This window comes from Bos taurus, chromosome 29 (assembly GCF_002263795.3).
Source record: "Bos taurus isolate L1 Dominette 01449 registration number 42190680 breed Hereford chromosome 29, ARS-UCD2.0, whole genome shotgun sequence".
Taxonomy (NCBI): domain Eukaryota; kingdom Metazoa; phylum Chordata; class Mammalia; order Artiodactyla; family Bovidae; genus Bos; species Bos taurus.
The window spans coordinates 24,302,061-24,325,021 of NC_037356.1; the positions used below are offsets into that span (position 1 = coordinate 24,302,061).

At 44.8% G+C, this 22,961-nt stretch overlaps 1 protein-coding gene across 1 annotated transcript in view; it reads right to left on the reverse strand.

Annotated features, from left to right (window-relative positions):
- Positions 1-14,543: 14,543 nt before the first annotated feature.
- The window catches only part of SLC6A5 (solute carrier family 6 member 5), a 56,665-nt gene continuing 48,247 nt past the window's right edge, over positions 14,544-22,961 (reverse strand). The window contains exons 15-16 of the mRNA XM_015461176.3: positions 21,662-21,829; positions 14,544-19,172 (exon numbers count right to left, since the gene is read on the reverse strand). Coding sequence (XP_015316662.2) covers positions 19,017-19,172; positions 21,662-21,829 — 324 coding nt within the window. The 3' untranslated portion in view covers positions 14,544-19,016. The remainder of the gene's footprint in view (positions 19,173-21,661; positions 21,830-22,961) is intronic.

Consider the following 22,961-nt stretch of genomic DNA (forward strand, 5'->3'; position numbering starts at 1 on the left):
GGAACCCTCTCCAACACCATTCCTGGAGAGAATGGCTGGACTTTGTTTTAGGAGTGTGAGCAAGAAGACCAATCCTCCTGCTTCTCTGTGACCCCCTTCCAGAACCCAGCCTTCCCTAGAAATATCTCCCGGGTTTATAGCACTTCCTTTCATGAACGTTATTTATAACTAGGTTGCAGAGTCGTGAAATCAGACATGACAGAACCTTTGATTTACACCAAACGAGCCCCGCATGATTTAAAACTTGGCTTCCTCACACTGGTCCCCTCTCGCTGAGTCCAGCCCGGCCCTCTGATATGATAGGGATCCCAGAGAAGGGAAACGTCTCTGAACAAAGCCCTCCCTCATTTCCCAGGAAATATTTCCAACGTTCAAGAAAAATCCTCTTCACTAATCCCCTTCTTACTTCCTCCTAAGCCCTTCATCACCATGACCCCAGGAGAAAGTCACCAAAGTAGCAACACAGTTTATTAAGAGAGAATGTTTTTAGCTACACACGCTGCCCTATTTTTCTGGATATTCCTGTATGCAAGCCACTGTCCCACTCGGTCCTTTACTCTGTGGTCCCTTAGCAGATAAAAGAGGAAATGAACGAGCAGATAAATTCCAGCGCCTAACACCTAAGGCAGAAGAAGGGAAGCAAAGAAGTGTATTGCCATGCCCGAAGTTGAGCTGAAAGATTAAAAGGTAAACTGATGTCAAGGCTGAACAGATTCTCCATCTCTTCTGGGATTCAGCTCCAGCCCAGAGGGGATCTGTCTGCATTGACTGTCTGTTTTCACTACAGAGGCAGGACTTTCTCCTTCCACCTGGAGCATATTACATTTAAAGCTAAAATTAAAATCACACTCTAGTGGTAAAGAACCTGCCTGCCAATGCAGGAGATGTAAGAGACACGGGTTTTATCCCTGGGTTGGGAAGATCCCCTGGAGAAGTAAATGGCTACCCACTCCAGTATTTTTGCCTGGAGAATTCCCAAGGACAGAGGAGCCTGGCAGGTTACAATCCATAGGGTTACAAAGAATCAGACACTACTTAGCATGCACTTTGTCAGAAGCCACTTAGCATGCACACAGAACATGTTACATTTAAGCTAACTTTAAAACCACACCTCTTGCAGAAAATAGGACTCCTCAAGTTGAGCTGGGCCTTGTGAATGAGGATTTCCCAAAACCACATTGTGTTGTGAGACCCAAGCCCCCTCTCTCCTTTGCAGATTTTAAATACACCTCAGTAGGAGCAGTTTCTGTGGCTTTGAGCTGTTGTTTCAAAGGTGTCTTACTGATCTCAGAAATCCTAGAAGTCGCAGTGACCCCAACCAACGGAAAAGGTGGTCTGAGTCAGACCTTTAGAGCTCTCCCTCTCTCTCTCTGAAAGTCTCTGTGTAATTAGTTGGTCCTGTGGGATGGAGCTTTCAGTGTGTTCCATTAAAAAATAAAGCAAGGCATATGTTGTGTCAAAGCTTTGCAGCATCACATCCATTAGCAGAACTAGTGTTAATCTTAACAAGGTCATAAATCTTCCTAGATAACTGAGTACCTCAATCTCCTCCTATAAATGCACTTCTGGATTGGGGGTTTGGAGTGTGTAGGCTAAGGTAACCTTTATAGAGCATGCCCAGCAAATTTCTATGGTGGCGATGAAGGGACCATGTGGCTGTGTGTTGGGATATTGCAATGGGACCCATGCTCAGTGGAAGCAGTGATGAGGCTTAGTCTACCCAATACCACACCACAAGCCAACCCTCCCCTTCTGCATGGCCTCCCTCTATGATCTGTCCAAGAACAAGAGGCTTCCTTTGATTATCCCTCTGCCTCTTCTTCCTGACCTCTAAATATTGGGGAGCCTCAGGGACCCCAGAATTCTTGTCTTCGAGCCACAGTTACTACTGTGTTCTCATCCAGCCTCATGGCTTTAACTACTATCTATACATGGATGATTCTCACCTGGTGTATTTCCAGTCCTCACCTCTCCTTCAGACTCAGGGCATACATACTCACTACTCATCAGGTGCCTTAAATGCAATATGGCCACATCATCAAAACTGAAAACATTTGTGTTTCAAAGGACATCATGGGGAGAGAAAAGATAGCCTACAGAACGGAGAACAAATCTGCAAGTCCTATGTCTTATTTGGGCTTCCCACTTATTTGGCACAGTGGTAAAGAACCCACCAACCAGTGCAGGAGATACAGGAGACATGGGTTCAATCCCTGGGTCAGGAAGATCCCCTGGAGTAGGAAATGGAAACCCACTCCAGTATTCTTGCCTGGGAAATCCAATGGCCAGGGGAGCCTGGCAGGTTATAGTCCGGAGCGGCAAACAGTCGGACATGACTGAGCACATACGCACAAGATTCCTGATTTAAACTACTCGCACTTACTAAAAATTATTATACTCAATAGTAAAGACAAATGACCCAATTTTAACATGTGCAAAGAATCTGAATAGACATTTCTCCAAAGAAGAAAAACAAGCAGCCAGGAAACACATGAAAAGATGCTCAGCATCATTAGCCATCTGGGAAATGCAGATCAAAACTACAATGAGATATCACTTCACACCCACGAGGATGGCTAAAACCAAAAAGCCAGATAGTAAATGTTGACAAGGAAGCGGAGAAATTAGAACCTTCATATACTGGTTGGTGAGAATGTAAAATGGTTCTTCAAACAGTCAAACATAAAGTTACCATATGATTCAGCAATTCTACCCCTGGGTACAGACACAAGAACTGCAAACATATGGCCACACACTTAGTTCTACACAAATGTTCACAGCAGCATTACTCGTAATAGCCAAAAAGTAGAAACAGCCCAAATGCCCATCAGCTGATGAATGGACAAGTAAAAGGCAGGATATTTATATAATGGAATATTATTCAGCAATAATAAGAAATGAAGTACTAATACATGCTGCAACAGGGATAAATCTTGAAAATACTATGCTAAGTGAAAAGAGTCAGTCCCAAAGAACCACATGTCATATTATTCCTTTTATGTAAAATGTCCAAATCTATAGAGACAGAAAGTAGATTAGCAGTTGCTTAAGGCAGGGGGAAGCCAAAGGAAAGATTAGCAGGTGCCAGCTAAGGAATGAAGGACTTATTTGGGTGGAGGGGGGGGTGGGTAATGAAAATGCCCTAAAATTGATTATGATGATGATGAAAAACAAATATTCACAATATATTAAAAGCCATTGACTTGTACACTTTGGGTGAAGTGTATAGTATGTGAATTGTATCTCAATTCACATCTCAAAATACAATTCACATACTATACACTTCACCCAAAGTGTACAAGTCAATGGCTTTTAATATATTGTGAACAGCAGCAGCAGAGATGACTTTAAGGACTTCCCTAGTGGTTCAGTGATTGAGAATCTGCCTTCCAGTGCTGGGGACATAGGTTCCATCCCTGGTCCGGGAACTAAGAGCCCACATGCTGCAGGGCAACTAAACCCAAGCACCACAACTAAGACCCAACAAAGCCAAATAAATACATATTTTTAAAAAGCTATTTTGTAAAACTTCTTTAGTGATCATTAAAAAATTGCAATGTGTTCCAAGTGAGGACTTTTAACTCCCCCTCACTCCCAAACTGTTTTCCCTGGTGGCTAAGATGGTAAAGAATCCGCCTGCAATGCAGGAGACTGGGATTCAATCCCTGGGTTGGGAAGATCCCCTGGAGAAGGTAATGGCAACCCATTCCAGTATTCTTGCCTGGAGAATTTCATGGATGGAGGAGCCTGGCGGGCTATAGTCCATGAGGTCACAAAGAATCAGACATGACTGAGCAACTAACACACACACACCTCTCAAACTCCCTGCTTGCTGCCTTCTAAGGAGATGGCACCAATCTTCATCAGGCATTCCAACCAAATAACCCAGGGTCACCCTTGACTTCCCTTCTCTTGCATTCACGCTAAGTCGCTTCAATTGTGTCTCTTTGCAACCCCATGGACTGTAGCCCGCCAGGCTCCTCTGTCCATGGGATTCTCCAGGCAAGAATACTGGAGCGGGTTGCCATGCTTTCCTCCAGGGGATATTCCTGATCCAGAGATTTAACCCTCTTCTCTTATACCTCTTGCATTTGCAGGTGGGTTCTTTACCTCTAGGGCCACCTGGGAAACCCCTGCTTTCCCTTAGACATAAAGAAAAATCCCAAACAACCGCACCTCACCACCCCTCACTCCTCCTGCCTCCATCCAATCCATGACTTCCCCTTTCCTTGGCTATTGCCCTCGACTTCCAATTGTTCTCTCTACCTCCTCTCTTGCCCCTTATAATTCAGCCATCCCTTAGCAGGCATAGTCGGCTTTTCAAGACATGAATCAGATCACATTCCCTTGCTCAAAAGTTCCCTTGCTCTTTTCTATCATAATTTGAATAAATCCAAACATCTCACAAGGCCTCTGCCCAGCTTCCCAGCTCTCTCCCCCTGACCTCCTTGCTCACCCTAGAATCTTGCTATTCCTTAAACATTCCAAGTTCACACCCTCCTTCCTCATGGTCTCTGCACTTGCTGCCCCCTCTGCCTGGAACATCCTTTCCATAAATCTTAGTGTGGTTCACTTTTCACATGACTTCAGCCTCTGTTCAAGTGTCAACTCCTTGGGGAGACCCTGCCTACAGGAGCTTCTCACGTCATGCCCATGGCTCTCTGTCTCCTAACCCTGCTTAATTTTTTTATAGTGCTTATTACTATCTGAAATATCGATTGATTTGTTGACATTTATTCTGTCTCCCCCCGCAGAGAATGCCACAAGAGTAGGCTTTTTGTCTTTCTTGTTCACCACTGTGTCTCTCCACCTAGGACAGACCTGGCATATTTTAGGAGCTCAATAAATGTTTGTTGGATGAATCAATGGATGTTGTCCCAGGAAGCAGCACGGAGAACTGACACTTCTCATTGGCCATCACCAAGGCAACAGACTGCCTTGTCCCACTGGCCCCCAGAGCTGCTCCACAGCTAACTCTATGCAGAGCAGTGAATTTCACAGAGGAAGAAAGAGGAAGACTCCTTCTTAGCATCCAAGGCTGAGAAACTCTCCATCTCATTTAGTGCCCTCCAGTCCCTCACCCCAGGGCACTCTCCTGTGTCCAAACAGCCTTCCAACTACCTTCACATTTAGGGACTCATGACACATTTCCTGATAAAACTGAAGAGAATGGAGGATAGTTATGGATTGGCTTGTGTCCCCCACCCCCACGCCCCACCCCATCCCACCCCCACAAAAAAACACATGCTAAAGCCTAACTCCCAGTTCTTATGAATGTGACCTTTTTTGGAAATTGAGTCTTTGCTGATATCATCAGGTGAAGATGAGGTCATTAGTGGGTCCTCATTCCTTGTGACTGATGTCCTTGTAAGAGGGGGAAAATGCCACGTGAAGACAGAGACATAACAAATGTAAGCATGTGACAGGCAGACACTGAAGTGCTCTAAGCCATAGAATGCCTGGGGCCACCAGAAGCCAGAAGAAGCAGAGACGGATCCTCTCCTGGAGGCTCCAGGGAGAGCCTGGCCCTGCCAACACCTTGACTTCAGATTCTAACCTCCAGAACTGTGAGAGACTAAATATCTGTTGTTTGAAGCCTTCAGGTTTACAGCGCTTTGTTAACAGCCCTAGGAAACTAACCCAAGTGCCAATCATGTGGCAGAGTCCAGAGAAGTGCGAAAACTCCCAAGTGTCCTTCACCAACCCAGCAAGCGTCAGACTCTCTTGAACTATGCATGCCTGGACCTGGGTGGGTATTTTCATTTCCTGAAATCCACATGCAATTGCAAAGAGGGGATGAATGAATATATCCATGCATGGGCCTCTGTTTCTATGTGAATATAAGAATTCTACACACAACACACACACAAAATATGCATTCTCTACTCCAGTCACTACCATCAGTTTCAATGACATCCAGATAAGAGAGACCCGTGTCTTGTGAAGTTAACTACTGTCCTTCTGTCTTGCAGCTTCAAAGACTTTTTAGGACAAAGTGAGGTGTCAATCTGAAGGAAGACAGAAAAATCTATACGTAGACATCATAGACAAAATTGTTCCATAATTTTTTGGATGAAATCCTCCTAATCCATAGCATCAATGATCTTAGATGAGTTTTGAGTTTCTGATGATAAGAACCAAGGTGTTCACATATCCAGGTTAAGTGTTACATAAGCACATGTTGGCCATTCCTATAGATCAGGGGAAAGCAGAAACCCATTCTCAAGCAGGGGCTAGACGCGGGCCTCACCTCAACCCCAACCAGAATGATAATGGCTCATTTTTCAAGTATAATGAGGTATGGGTTACCACACTAAGTGCTTTCTATGGATTAATTCCTCAAAGCAACCCAGTGAAGTATGTGGGATTATTACACTTAGTTTACAGATATGAAAACTGAGCAATTTGTCAAATGAGTGCCTAAGTCAAGTTTCAAACCCAGGCGGCTGGACTGCAGAATCTGTATACTTAACTGTTAAGCTGGATTTCCCTGGTGGCTCAGTGGTAAAGAATCTGCCTGCCAAGCAGGAGAAATGGGTTTGATCCCGGGGTTGAGAAGATCCCCTGGAGAAGGAAATGGCAACCCACTCCAGTTCTTATCTGGGAAATCCCAGGGACAAAGAAGCCTAGAGGGCTACAGTCCATGAGGTCACAAAAGAATCAGACACAGCTGGGCAACTGAACAACGGCTAAGCTACACCACTTTTCCTAGGATAAAGCCTATGGATTCAGTCTCCTTGTTGAGGTCTTGTGGGAAACCAGTACATAGCAACCCTATTTCCTTCATGAGTTCTGACCAACTGAGAAATAAATGAGTTAGCAAGAGGCCAAGCATCATCTTTATCAACATGACAGTGTTGGGAGAGCATAGCCTCCCACGAAAGCCAAAATGGACTGGCCATCTTCCCTGCCTCCAGCCTGGATCCTGGCACAGCCATCTGCTCCCACCGATCGGGGTGGAGAAAGTGAAAGAGGACTCACTGAGAAATGAGGACCGATGGCTGTCTGCCTCGTCTATGAAAAGTGGAGCGAGCAGGGAGTACTCCAGGAAAGGTCCAGGAGTATCCAAGGAAAATCCCTCACATGGAAACCAAAAGGGTGGGGGGAAAACGACCCCCTTGAAACTCTCTCAAACTTCCCTCCATAAAGGCTCCTTCAACTGTCCTGTGGCCCTGGGCTGCCCACAAAGTGCTCACCCAGCTTTGTTTTCCAGGCCTCAAAGTGATCCTTTATTCCTGGTAGAAGAGCCCTGTGTGCAACACTCCTACCATCGCTCCACAGAAAAAGGAGGAGGAAGGGGTCCTTTTGTACTTACGCTGAGTTAGGGAGGATGGCGCATCCTTGAGCGGGTCTGGTGACCCAAAGCCATGACCATCTCCTGGAGGAAATTCAGGCCATGCGATGGCATAACGGGACAGGTATTCTTGAACAGGGATAGCCTGCTCTAGTTACCTTAGGCAACAACCTTTCACATGAATTCTTCAGACTGGATCTCCTCATCTACATGAAACAAAAATGCTCATTCCCCCTGCTTTTAGACCACTTTCCAGAGTCACAGGCCTCAAAAGTTCTCCTCAGCAACCGAGTATCATTAAACTCTGCCACATCTCCCAGTGGTTCCCTGGGTCTCCTTCCAGCCATCCTAGTTCATTTTACAAACTGTATCAGTAAGGATTCTGTCTGCCTTCACATAACAGGAAAAACTCCCAGATGATACCTTATATAAGACTTAAGACCCTCTCAGGTTAAAAAATACACATTCCAGAGTTGAGTGAGGTTTAATTTAGTGGCTTTATGAAGTCCACAGGAGCCGGGCTCTTCTCAGATTTCTGTTTCATCCTTCCTAGAACATTGTTTTTGTCCTCACAGTTCAACACGGTTGCTGGTACTCCAGCCATTTATTCCACATTCCAGAAAGCAAACATAAAAGAGAATGAAGAGAAGGGGCCTAGGAGCCCCACGTGCCACTTCCACTTAAACTTGGGTGGAATCTAGTTGCCTGGTCGCTCCCTGTGTTTCTTCTAGCTATTGTAGCATAAACAACCACAGAGTTTCAGTAGCACCCAACACTAAGCATGCTGTCACACGCATCTACAGGCTGGCGAGGATTCAGTCACCCAGCCTCACTCAGGCATGGCTGCTTCAAGCTACAGGGGCTGGGTTGACCCTACTTCTCACAGCGGGTCTGTGTGCCAGCTGAACGACTCTGTCCCACATGCCTCTCATCTTCCTTGAACCACTGGGCTAGCAGGACCTGTTCTTCTCATGGCAGGAAGAGGTTCAAATGAAGACAGGGAAATAGGTCAGGTCTTCTAGAGTCTAGATTCAAAACAGATGCACTATCACTTCTGCTTACATGCTAATAAAGTCAAGGATGAGTATAATCTGCCCGCGATGAAGACATAGCCCGGGTGTGATTTGGGACAGGGTAAAAAAGTGGAACCAATAGGCAGTCTATCTTATCTACCATTCCTGAAAACTAGGGAATGTCACATTTTGGTCAGATGACAACAAGCCTAGCTAAAGTCAGAAACGTTCTTCTTTAAGAACAGGAAATCAGAGAAGTTCAGTCACCACACTCCCTTACACTGTACCAACTTTGCAAAATATCAATACCGGTCTGGTACAAGTTCCTCATACTTTTTACCCTCACACCAAAACACAGGGTGTGTAGAAGCACTCATAAGAATGCAGGAAAAGAGATCCAGCACATTGAGACTGCCACGAGCCTACATTTGGCTGTGCTCTCCCCTTTGCAGCAGAGATTTTTTCAGTATGGCTTATCTCAAAACCCACAGTCAAGAAGGATCAAATTCATACACCCTTGGAAGGTCGTGCCCAGGGTTCTCTTGTGTACCTCTCCCCAGCACCAGCGTGGAATGGACATGGCAAACAGTCCAGAGGCAAGTGGTGTAAATGAGCATCTCTCATAAGTAGCCACAGAGTCCCTTAGCCTCCCCTTCCTGAGAGGAGACAGCAGAGGAACCAAGTAATGGAAGAAGAATATCCAGGCTGCCCTGAGAACCCCGAGTCCCAGCTCAAGGCCCCGCCTGTCCCAGCACCCCCTCTGGACTCAGACTTTGCCAAGATCCAGAAGCTAACATGGCAGTATCTGGCAGAGCAAGAGTCTCCAGGACCATGCTCCAGCCTCCATCCCTACTGACTGGTGTCATCGCCATGCTGATTGCTCAAATTTTTAAACATAAACCCCGATGGCCCCAGTCACATGGGTCAGAAAGGAGAGTGCCTGCTACTGTTGGGTATATTCCTAGATTTACAACCTAGTGGTTCACTATTCCTTCTAACACTTTGAAAAGTTTGGTTTCTTGCACAATCAAACCAGTGTTCTTGCCCCACCTCTCTCCCCAGTTCCATCCATCCTTGACACAGCGACCAGGCCAATATTCCGAATGCACAGCTCTGACTCTAACAGCCAATATCCAACAGCTATCTTAGGTGTTAAATTCTCACATACAAATTTTAGCTGAATGTGCATCGTAATTATGTGACATGGGTATAACTGTTCCAATTGCACCAGAAATTGAGAAAACCGAGACTGTGGTAATAAGACATAGAGCTGGCGCTCGAACCCAGGACAGTGCTTTGTCTCTGGCATCATAGCTGCCTTTGCCAGGAAATCTCTCTCCATGATCAATAACCTTCCTTGGTAGCTTCTGAACTCTTCATGTTGCCATTGAAAGCACCTGACTGTCAAGTCCTAAACTCCTTCTTCAGCCTTAGTCCTTACTTCCCACAAGCATTTCTGACACTTTCCACCTTCTCCCCCCATTTTTATTGACATGATCTGTCTTATCCCCATACCATCACTCACTTCATCTTGTCTACCTCCAAAGCTCATCCTAACAAAACAAAGCAGGACCCTCTGCTTCTTGTCCCACCATATCCTCTGCCTGCCTTTAGCCTATGGAGAAACTTTAGCTAAAGAATAAGTTTAGTCAGAGAAGTGAGAAGATGCAGAAACAAAGGTAAACAGTCAAAGGAGACCAAATAATAATAGTTTAATCATTAAGCAAAGTCAAGGGCCTTTAGTTCCTTCTCAAGGGCTATAGATAATATTCTGAGCTATCTCCTGTGAGCTGTCTTATAGATACTGAAACCCCCACCAGGTGGAGAAGTTAACTACACGATAACCAAACTATAGCCATGACATAAGCTGCCACAATTCCAAGAATTGGTCTCGAGGATATGGGAACAAATTGACCCTGGAACTGAAGATGAACTATGCAATCAAGAGGATGTTGGTCAGACCACTAATGACCAATTTCAAGATGACCGTCAAGAGTGACTATGCTATTTCTGCATGTAGTCCCCTTCCTCAGCCTATAAAAGCTCTAGCCCATGGATTGTCATTGGAGAGGAGTTGGCCTTCAGACAGGTATCCACCCCCCAGCCAGTTGCCAGCATCCAGAATAAAGCAAATTTTCCTTTCCATCAACCTGGCCTCTTTATTGGCATCTGAGTGGCAAGCAGCCAGACCCTGCTTTTGGTTACGCTGATATTTTTCTCATGGTCAAAACTCTCCCCATGTCCCTGTTTCCTGAAATCCGGCCTAATCTGCTCAGACAGAAGGCATTTCTTCTTCCACATCCCCTCCGTGTGTTCTTGTCCTATACCCTGTGGTTCTTCCCACTGGGTATTACAGCAACATGTATATATCACACTGAGTGACCTGGAGGCACAATCCAACTCTTACTCACGTTTTTCTTACACATAACACTGAGCTTTGTTCCTCGTAGAGAACCAACACTCAATATTTGCTCACTTGATTAAAAATGTATTTATTGAGTATCTACTATGTGTCACAAACTATTAGGTACTGGAAAGATATCAATGTCTTAACAATATTAAGACATTGAGTAGAGTGTAAAAATAAATATATGAGTGAATGGATCAATAGATCGTCAAAGTGTGATTCTGTTTCAATGCAATCCATATTATATTCCAGATATTATTTTCTCCTCATTCTAAGGCATCTGGAGAAGCTTCCTTGAAAGAGGAACAGGGTCAGGTTAAACCACTTACAATATGAAAATTCTCATAGAATTACAGATTGCATTAAAGGAAAGAAAAGAGTGACCCAAACCACACACAGTCTCAGTTTAATGCAGTAGGATATGTAAATCCAATTTTTGTCAAGTTGAGCTATTTTAAAGGCACTGGAGGTGTTCTCTATTTAAGACTCCTATGGTCAATTTGTTTTAGACAGTGACTACCCACCCTACATGTATCGCCTCGAAAACCCAGTTCCCACAAAACAGACTATCAGAGAAGAATCTATGCATCTGAGATGCTGGAATAAATGACCTTGGACCTCCACACAACCGTGAGATTCTGAATCTGTAGTTCCAGGAGACACATCTGGGGAGACTAAGGAAGGAGACAGGAACAAAAGCAGAGAACAATCAAAGCGGCAGGAGTGAGATCAGCAGGAAAACAGCCACAAAGTCATGGGGGAATCGTTGCCAAACAGATGAAACAAGATGAAAGATTGGATGCAGGAAGCAAGGGGAGGCAGGGGAGGTATCAGAGTGAACACCATTAGCTCATTTTGAATAGATCCGTGTACCCTTGTTAACAGCCCAGAGAAGATCAACCTGCTGTAGATACGTGAGTGCTAAGCCTCCCATATTTCATCACCATCCCCACTTAGGGAAAGACTAAAGAGTTATATACACACACCCATATATAAAACAGATAACCAACAAGGACCCATTATATAGCAACAGGGAACTATATTCAATTATTTTGTAATAAACTATAATGGAAAATGCTTGTTGAGGCTGTCAAGGTGACCAGGCTCACCAGGCCTGGACAATAACTTTGAGGAGCCACAGGGCAGGAAAGGCATGGGCCAGAGCTCTGCCAGTGGAAGGCCAGGTAGGCAGGAGATTGACCCCAGGGCAGCCAGCAGCAGCAGTGAAAATTCTGTAAGAGATGGGAATACCAGACCACCTTACCTGTTTCCTGAGAAACCTATATGCAGGATCAGAAGCAAAAATTAGAACTGAACATAGAACAACGGACTGGTTCAAAATTGGGAAAAGAGTACAACAAGGCTGCTTATTATCACTCTGCTTATCTAACTTATAAGTAGAGTACATCGTGTGAAATGCCAGGCTGGATGACTCACAAGCTGGAATCAAGATTGCTGGGAGAAATGTCAATAACCTCAGATATGCAGATGACACCACTCTAATGGTAGAAAGCAAAGAGGAAAAAGAGCCTCTTGATGAGGATGAAAGAGGAGAATGAAAAAGCTGGATTAAAACTCAATATTCAAAAACCAAGATCATGGCATCCAGCCCCATCACTTCATGGCAAATAGGTATGGGAAAAGTGGAAACGGTGACAGATTTTATTTTCTTGGGCTCCAAAATCACCACAGACAGTGACTGCAGCCATGAAATTAAAGGACACTTGCTCTGTGGAAGAAAAGCTATGACACACCTAGATGGCACATTAAAAAGTAGAGACATCACTTTGCCAACAAAGGTCTGTTTAGTCAATGCTATGCTTTTTCCAGTAGTCATGTACTGATGTGAGAGTTGGACAATCAAGAAGGCTGAGTGCCAAAGCATTGATTCTTTCAAACTGTGATACTGGATAAGACTCTTGAGAGTCCCTTGGACTGCAAGGAGATCAAACCAATCAATCCTAAAGGAAGTCAACCCTGAATATTCATTGGAAGGACTGATGCTGAAGCTCCAATACTCTGGCCACCTGATGTGAATTGCCAACTCATTGGAAAAGTCCCTGATGTTGGGAGAAATTGAGGGCAAGAGGAGAAGGGGGTGACAGAGGATGAGATGGTTGGATGACATCACTGACTCAGTGGACATGAGCTTGAGCAAACTCAGGAAGATGGTGAAGGACTGGGGAAGCCTGGTGTGCTGCAGTTCATGGGGTTACAAAGAGTCAGACACGATTTAATGACTGAACAACAATAATAAAGGAAAATAATCTGAAAAAGAATATAGATACACACACACACACACAACTGAATCATTTTGCTGTAAACATGAAACTAACACAGTATTGTAAATCAACTATACACCAATAAAAATTAGGGACTTTCCTGGTGGCCCAGTGGTTAAGAATCTGCCTTGCAATGCAGGAGATGCAGGTTTGACCCTTGGTTGGGGAACTAAGATCCCACGTGCCTCATGCCAACTAAGCCTGCATGCCACAGCCAGAGAAGCACACACACTGCAACTAGAGAGAGGCTGACGGCTGCAACGCGCACCCAGCAGTCAGAATTTTTTAACAAATAAATAATATTGGGGCATATAAACACAATGGAGCCTTCCCAAGTGAAAGCTCATGGTGTCTAAGCTCTACTTTGAAACACTCCACAGAAATAGTTTCAATTCAGAGTGGGGAGAGGGATACATTAAAAAAAAAAAAAGGGACATGAGTCGGTTAATGGTTGAAACTGAGTGATGTGGACATGAGAGACAATATTCTACACCCACTGCTTTCATAGAGGCTTGAGAATTTTCCCCCCAAAACTAAAACACAGCTGAGCAAAGGGATCTCAGGAAGGAAACCAAGGATGATGAGCCGGCACCAAATTCTGATGCCATGGAGAGTTCTTCTTTCAAGATGAGGTCTTTATTGAGTTTGTTATTTGCTGCTCGGTCTGCGTGCTGAAGTGCAGGGTTACAGACAAGCCTGAGTGGCTGTGTGGCAGTCTCATTAGCACAGGATGGACCCCGATGCTCTTGGCTTGCAGTTTGCAGCATCAGCTTCCAAGAGCATCTCTTTTCCCACTAAGAGTGGTGTGGCTTACCCCCATAGCCAGCCCGAAATGGCAGCTGAAGTTGGAGGTAGAGCATGTTTGGGTTCATTGAGGAAGACAGGGTCAAGCTTCTGGGTTAACAGGATCCGACAGGAACGCACAGCTGCCAGTCTCTACACACGACCCCAGAGCTCAGGGCCCCTCTTTGCCCAGGGGGGGAGCGGGGGGCAGGGAACATGGGGGCTCCACACACTTAAAGGAGAGGAATGACATGTATTGATCTGCTTGTGTGCTGGTTTAATATGTGTAGTCTTTTTACTTAGCTCTGTGTTCCATGAGCCCCGGGACTGTTTCATTTTTTATTCAGTGTAGCCTGGGGTCTAACTCAGTGGAGGAGCGACGCAAATGTTTGCGGAATTGAAATAAAGTTGAATTGAAGACTGACAAAGTGGTCATTAAAATATACCCAAGGATTTAACTTGCCCAGTCCTTCTGTTCAGATTCACTCAGATCCTCTCTCCCTCCCTCTCTCTCCTTTCCCAGGAGGGGTGATTAATAATTCAGCAAACAATAGTGTATTCTGATGGCTCCGAATATAACAATTTAATTGATATTTGTTTCTGCAGCAGTGCAATATCTCATTTTCCCAGGAGGGCAGTTTTCCATTTCTGTTCCAGGTTTCTCCCAACAAAACAGATCAATCCTGGGAATACCTGAAGGCCATTTGTTACGAAAGAAAGAATGTGGGAGCGGGTTTGAAAAAGACACAATTCTGTAGCAATTAGATTTTTAAACACTGACATTTATTTAGGGGTTTGTCAATTCATACATTATTCGGATAAATTCTAATTTATATCAGTATATAATAGGCAAATATATAATACCATAAATTGCATTTGTACACATAAATACAAAATTTGAGGTAGGGCCTCAAGAATAATGACTTCTTAAATGAATAATGCACAGTATATAATATGTACTCTATAAGATATATATATATATGATGCATCATTTATAATGTAATATATTTTCTTCATGTACAGTTAATGAAAAAATATAAGGACCTGATTAGGGAACATATCTTTATTCATAGGCGACAGGACAACATAAGATGCCTGCATTAAGGATAATAGCCAAGTACGCAGTTAAAGAATAAACCTACCCCATGATAGGCCCATATAAAGTGCAAAAAAAAGACCCAAAAAATGAGACACAAAACAGTTCCTAGTCAGTTACTAACTATCATCCTAACAATAAAATACACCTGTAAGGCAAATGGTTACCTGAAGATGTATTTAAGCCATGGCAGGCAAATCAAGCCACTGCTCCCTCTTGAGGGTGATGAATACCCAATCTGAGAACACTTTCTCTTTGGCTGCAGGCTGCTCAGAGGTGACCAAAGCAGAGACCACAATTCAAAATCACTTGGCCTTTCTGTACAGTTGAAGCAAAATCCAGGAACGATAGCTTTACTTTTGCAAATCCTCAGACCACTTTGCAGAGAAATCACCATTAAGATTCGATCATCCAAACCTGTGCTCCCAGCCTGGAGGTTTCCTACACAATACCCAAGAGGAAACAGAGGTGACACTCATTCGCTGACCTTGGCCTGTTTTCTCTGCAAGAGGACCTACCACCCAGCCTGCAGAAGTGTGTCACAGACCCAAATCCAGGTAGCAGCAGCAGGATCTTGCCATCACACTTACATGAAGCAATAGTTATTGTGCAAGTCTCTGGTGAAAAGAATGATGACCAATGGCCAAGGGAACAAAGAGAAAAGAAAAAAATCTTAGTTTTAGGCATGGGAAAACCATGCTGACAGGTCAAGTGTATCAGAAGCACGAGGCACATAGAGATAACAGAATTAGAACTTAAAGGAAAACTCAACTCCAGTGCAACCTTAGCAAAGACAACCCAAGTCTTATCCATTTCCAGGTCATTGTGGTCAATGTCCTTTTAAAGTGCCGCTCACTGAAATACAAGTTGACTCCATTTCTGACCTATTAAAGACACAGTGGAAATTTCAAAGACGTTGAGGTCATCGAGATTTTGCATTGACCACAGATTTCATGCAATAAATAAATATGAGAGAGAAAGAGAAGAGAGACCAGACTGGACACATTTGTACATGACAAACACACAGCCTTAAGGAGATTAAAAGTTACTAATACACAAGACAAATAAATGCATAAGAAGTCACAACACCAATTGTTAAGACATACACATATTTTTCTCCTTTAAGGATATTACAGGGTTACTGTTTTTAACATATGGCTTTTTTTTTTTCTCGGAATGGGTTTCTGGCATTTGTTGGTATTAGGAAACAATTTCACAAGTAGAAAACACCCCACCATTCTGCACAGTGAGCCAAAACAAGCCTTTCCTCAGCAACTCAGTTTTTGCCTCCATTTGAAGGGGAACTCTCAAGTGGCGCTTTATGACAATGCTGTTCATTTCATTTGTATTCATTCATTTTCTTCCATCCGCTTGATGGTGCATTTCAATAGCATGGAAACATCCACCTGGTCATATGCATTTCAGCGTCCCAGCCAATCCAGGGGAGGTACCGCAGGAGCAGACTGGCCATGAGCGGAGACAACTCAGATACCGAACACGGCTCTGGCAAGGAAAGCCTCGAAAGTTAAACACGACTGTAGAAAGAGACAAAACTAAACTCACAAGGTAACCATTCCCAGGTAAGCTTAGAACCTTCCACCTTTAAGGACACTGTACATGAAACTTGGACACGGTAGGAAAACAGTTAAAAACACAGATAGACACGCACACAAAAACCCAATTACTCAGGGAACAGCCCCTGGGTCTTAACTGGACAAATTGTAATGAATTTGCCCTGCCCCAAGTGCAAAACGCACTAGTTAATGAGGCTGTCCGCATTGTCACAATGAATCGAACTTGCGGTGTGTACAAAACAAATCTGGCAGCATCCATGAGTTTACCTCACCCCCTCTTCAATCACAACAGCAATAATTAACAGAAATTGGGTTGGCATCCAGCATCCGACTCAAACTTTAGCCAAGAGGCAAGAGAGGAAAGTCAGAAACCATGCATCCTTTTGCAAACCCATCGTTCCCATGGGAGGATGCTAATTGATTTCAGTGATTTTCTTCAATGTTCAAATTGGAAAGGCTGCAGATCCTTTCCAAACCAAAGCTAGTCCTCCCTTCCTCTCCCACCCCGTCGGATACCAAGGGGAGAGGCTAATTTTCGGTACCACCATGCAGGATCTGCTAGAGCCCTCGGGACTTCTTTTCAATATGGCTTTCTCAAGGAAACCAATGTTAACGCTGGACAGGTCGCTATGGAAACACTGGGACAGGAAGGTCACGGCTCAGTTTCCTAAAGCTAAGTCTAAGCGAAGCTTAGGGTTTAGTCTCTGTGATGGATTCCAGTAAGTTCTAGCTTTGGGAGGTAAGTAAGCAGAAAAAGGGAACAGGAGGAGGAAGAACAAACACGCCTTGAAAACAGAAGCGATGAAAAACCTAGAGTTCGAAACCCATCTGCATTTCCTTTTTTGAAAGTTTCCACAGACTACTCTTCAAAACCTGAAGTTCACATGGCAAATGACAATGATATCTGCCCCAGAAAAGAAAGAGCTCAGTAAGATGAGCTGAGTTTTTTTTTTCTTTAACAAATGAAATTATTTTTTAAAAAGTATTACTTTAAGGTCTGTTGTTGGGTTTTGTTACTGTTGAAAAGATGAAAATGTCACATCAATATACAAGATTTGAACTGAAAACTTTGCCTGAGACCCTGTAATATGAAGACAAACAAACAAGAAAATGATTGCAATGGTCTCCCCTAAGGAAACAATTTAAAGTTTAGATATTATTACTAGAAGGGGGGGAAAAAAAGACTATACTGCACTATACTCACCATCTCTACAGTGATTCATAAGATATTTATAAGGACAGAAAACACCATTACAAGTACACACTATATGAACACTTACCACATTTTAAAAATCTCATATATGCATGTTCAGGATACAAGAAGATAATAGAGGCTACAGCTTCACCAATCTCTGTAGACATATGATCCGCTCTCATTAGAGTGTGATTATGAGTACTGTGAATTGGGAACTCTTCAAATGGTATCAGCTAAGTGTAGTCTTAAAATCAATAGCTCTAATTGGCTCACTTGCTACTTACCTAACCTGCATGTATCAGAAACTTCTGTACCTGCAGTGACCTAAAAAGTGCAGTGAGTATTATGGTTGCTTTCTCTTCAACTCTCTACTTCTTTGATTCAATGGCTACAATTGGCATTGACTGTGCATGAAAAAGTGAAGAGTAAAAACTGAGATATTATCTGTCTTTCGAGAGTTTGTGTCTGATATATATAACACATAGACAGAACCAGGGCAAGTCTCAGTTTCCCAGAGGCTGAGAGACAAAGTAACTACAGCTCGTAGAAAGACGTCTGGAAGAGAAGACATACGGGACGGTGCCACTGGACCATGGTGCTCGACTTATGGAGAAACCAGAAGGGCACTCTGGTATGAACGTATGATATCGGGCACAAATAATATGAAGCAGAGGTAGAGGAAAGGACCCAAAGAATTCACAACCATGGTCATTAAAAAAAAAACCACCTGAGGGAATAGAGCCGACTCTTCATTGAGGTTCTCAGCTTGCAGAAAGAAAGCATGTGAGTCCTTGGCGTACGTGAGATAGTTGGTCCAAATGATGGAAACAGAGCCCCAGTCAATGGAAATGGGAACTTCATCACCTTGGCGGTGTCTGAATCCACCAGCTCTTCTTACTTGCAAACATTTTCTGACCACTGCCAACCCTCCAAAGACACCCTGTCCTGAACTTTGTGGGTCTGAACGAAACCACGACATGGCTCAGATGAGTGCAAACCAACCGTCTGGTTATCCTGCATCAGCCTGACTGGCCCCACTGGTGACAATCACAGGGGATGCTTCTCTACTGACCAACTCACAAACACCTACGTGTGACTTCACTGGGAGGCGCTCCCCTCGTGGATTCGAGCCTGTGAGGTAAACCCCACTGGAAGCTGACAGCGTGGACACGGGCAAACCAAGCTCCGTCCAGCTCTTGGCTGCAGCATGCAACACTATGTCCTACTTTTCTAAGTCATCGCTCTCATGCACGGGTATGAACCGAGACGTGGGGAGAAGGAAGACGAAAAATGGGAAAACAGCTGGGGAAAGCATCCGGGAAAGGCAGAGAGGAGAAAGAGAATCAAGTCTGGGCCATCCCATGCCATCAGACTAGCACTGGGTGCCTAGTTCCAGATCCTTCACTGGCAGTTTGAGTCCCAGCGAAGAGGTCCCCAAGGGGTCGATCATGTTCTTGTAACGCTCCCCACGGTGCTGAGCTAAGAAGGGACCCCAGTCCGGCTGCGGCGAGCACACCAACTTCAGCCTCTGCAAAGAAGCCAAAGACACACAGAGTCACAGAAGCAAAGCACCCTTTTCCCCAGACACCACTCACTCATCCGCAAACTGCATGCGACCACGTTTGCCAGAACACCTCCTGGAACCAAGAGGTCCTCAACCAGGAGAAGCAGTTAGGAAGACCAGCCCCATTAATGAACAAGGCCAGGAATGCGTTACAGAGGAAACTTAGTTTAGTTCACCTGAAATTATTCACATTACCCTGCAAGCAATATTACAGTTGCTCAGGGTTTGCTGTGCACAAGATTAATAGAAGATAAAGAGCCCAGATTCTAATTATACATTTTTCCCCTCCAAATGGAGAGCATCCACAAGCTTCTCTCTCTACTGCCAAACACAGTCTGCAAAGCACATGTACTCAATTACTTTGTTCTAGTCTCAACAGTGAGCTGTTACATCAAAATAATTGGATTTTATTTAGCATATTTCCCAAAAGTATATAAATGGCCAGGAAAAAAAAAACCTCAACCCCAAAGATACACTGCCAAGAGTGAGCAAAGATTTTAATTATCTGTTGACAAAAATATACACTTCTGACTTGGTTCAAAAGTGTGGGTTCTTGCAGGCGAGCTAAAAACAATGGGAATGTCTCTTATCCTTCAACTGACGTTTCAGGTAAAACATAATTTGACCGGAACATTTTCTAGAATAAGGAAAAAGAAGGCAGATTTCTGACTACATCAGAGGAACAATGATGTGTTTATCACCTATTAAAAAGAAGCTGCTTCTTATAGCTGTTAGTTTAATCTCCCCCATAATCATCAGTTTGCAACCTTTGTGTCCCAAATTAACCATAATAAATTTATATTGCCGACTCATCAATTTAGAGGATTTCAGCCTAAGACAAGAGTAGCAGAGGCTAACGCAGCTTCTGTTCAGAAGGAAGGAGGTTACTGGGTCAGGGAGTGGGCGTCCGTCTAAGGCTAGAGCAAGCCATCCTTGGCAGGGAGGGGACCGTGTCAATGCACCTTAAGGAGACAACAGGCAGAATTGCCTGAGGATGGAACCTGGACCACTGCTTCAGTAAGAAGACTCCTGCATCTCCCTCTGCCAACTCTGCCTCCATCTTTAGTCCAAGAAAAACAAAGGCTACCTCCTCATCGCCTGCCCATTCATGTAGCCCATTCACTCATGTGCTCTCTTCCCATCTGCTGTTCCCCTTCCGAACCCATGTGAGATGCTCCAGGGCGCTCTCTTCCTCAATCTGGCTGATGGAGAGCAAGCCCCACGCAGCTGTTCCTCACTACCCGCATCTGCACATGTGTTTCTTCACCTCCTTCTCATCCAGTGTCTCTCAGGCTTGAATTCGCATCAGAATCACCTGGGGGCTTGTTAAACTATGGCCACCAGAGTCCCACATCCCCAAGATTCTGGTTCAGCGAAGCAAAGTTGGAGCCTGATTATTTGCATTTCCAGGAAGCTCCCAGGCTTCCCTGGTAGCTCAGATGGTAAAGAATCTGCCTGCAACATGGGAGACCTGAGTTCAATCCCTGGGACGGGAAGATCGGCTGAAGAAGGGAATGGCAACCCACTCCAGTAATCTTGCATGGAGAATTCCACGGACAGAGGAGCCTCCATACAGTCCATGGCGTCACAAAGAGTCAGACGTGACTGAGGGACTAACACCTGCACTTCTACTTTCAAGCCCCCAGGTGGCGCTGGTCCCTGGGCCAGGCCCTGAGTAGCACTGATCTGGTCCGAACCAGCAGCCCGCTGGACCTCCAAGACAAGGCAGCACTGATCGCTTCCTAGCACGTCTGAGCACTTGATTTCTCAGGAATAACAAAAGCCTGACCACACTTCACCGGTGGCTTAGCAAGTGGCTGTCCCCTTACCATCCTCTCTGGAGTGAGGTAAGGAGTTTTTTGCATGAGGAATGGGAAATGGGTCCAGCAAGGGACTAAGTAAGATAGGCATCACCTCATACCAGCCGTGCCCTGGACCTTTCATTACGTTCTACGGGGATGTTACATTCTGCGTGACACGTTAATCAGCTTGGATCCCTCAGCTAAGCCTAGTGATTTTAAATGTAACTGGTAATAGGTGTTTGGAGGGGGAGGTGCCTCCGACAGACAGAAACATCAGGAAAGGGGCGATCTGCTGTGTGGTTAACAACCAAACACTGGGATTTAAACTCTGGGTGAGGGGAGAGGAGGAGGGAGCTCACGGAGAGAGAAGACAACCTGATCACTTATTCTTCGGAGCCGTCACTGCTCTGCGGAAGAACACAATAACAGCTCGGCCTGCAGATTGGCGGAGCCCCTCCATTCGAGGAATAACACATAATAAAAACAGGTTTAATAGAAACGATAGCAACTGTAACCACTTAATCACCCAGTCTCCCGCTAGAGTAAGTTTACCAAATCTTCTGTTTTGTTTTGTTTTGTTTTTTAAAGCACAGAGCTCTCAGAGCTTCTCGCCTGGGAGGGAACGGCAGGCGTAGGAGCTGATACAATTACCTCAATAAATCTGCCAGGAGCCAGATGCATTTTTATCACAAACATAATCGGGATCCAGATAACGGAGCAGGCAAGCATGAGCCATCCGAGCACCATGGACCAGTTAGGGTAGCGGTAAGAGCCATAGGTCATGGGCTCCCACTGGTAGAAGCTGAAGCAAAGGATAAACTGGGAAGCAAAGAGAAACGCACATGTTACGGTGGGGATGTGAGTAAGCCCTCAACAGTCACGTGTCAGACCCCTGCCATGAGCTGACTGCTATTATCTCATTTTCCCCCCGTGATGATCCTGTAAAGGAAGTATTATTACTACATTTTCCAAGCAAAAGAACTGGATTTCAGAGATGAACTGACATGCACTGAGGTGCTGAAGCTGTACTTGCCATCACAAGTACAAAAATTAAAAATTCAGCGATGCATGTGGGTGTCTATACACTCAGAGGGGCTGAGAGGATGAATTTAAAGGATGTACACCAGGGTGACTGAGGGGTGGAGGTGGGAGAGAGGATGGTGAGTGTTTTTAAGGAGCTGTCTCTGCTTTCTATAACTGATAATCAAGCCTGAGTTATAAGGGGAAAATCCTCTAGGTTAATGTGAAAAACTAATTGAATCTACTCTGCTTTCACCTTGAATGGGGAAAGGGCCATCTCCAGGAGCTGCCTCTACAGCTGGCTAAGTGGTTCGCGAGCAGTGGCTGAGCAGGAAGTTTGGTGCTATCATCAGCGGTGGGACAAAGAGGGGCGGCCTCACCCCCCTCAAATGACGTAAGGTGGATGGGCCTTGCCACCAAACGGCGAGCTGGGGACGGGCTAATCTCAGCTCTACCACTAACTAGCCGAGGGACCCCTGTGTCTCAGACTTCTCTGCTATAAAACAGATCCATTTTACACAGGGTGGACAACACAGCGGTTTTCTGGAAACAACAGTCTGCTATTTACTCAGGGGACCCCTCTCCCTTTTTTGTTGTTGGTTTTTTTCAAAAAATGTTTGTTTATCTGGCTGAGCTGGGTCCTAGCTGTGTCTCGTGAGATCTTTAGTTGCAGCAAGTGAACTCTGAGTTGCAGCATATGGGATCCAGTTCCCGGGCCAGGGATCAAACCCCGGCCCCCTTCATTGGGAGCATGGAGTCTTAGCCACGGGACCACCAGGGAAGGGCCGCCCCCTTCACTTTTAAGGGAGGTCATGATGCATTTTCAGCCCTTGATGCCCCCTCACCACGCACTTTGGCAGACAACAGTGATGAGAAACCTCTGAAAACTTGGTTAGAGCAGCTGCAAAGGAACAGATATGTTGGGAAAACG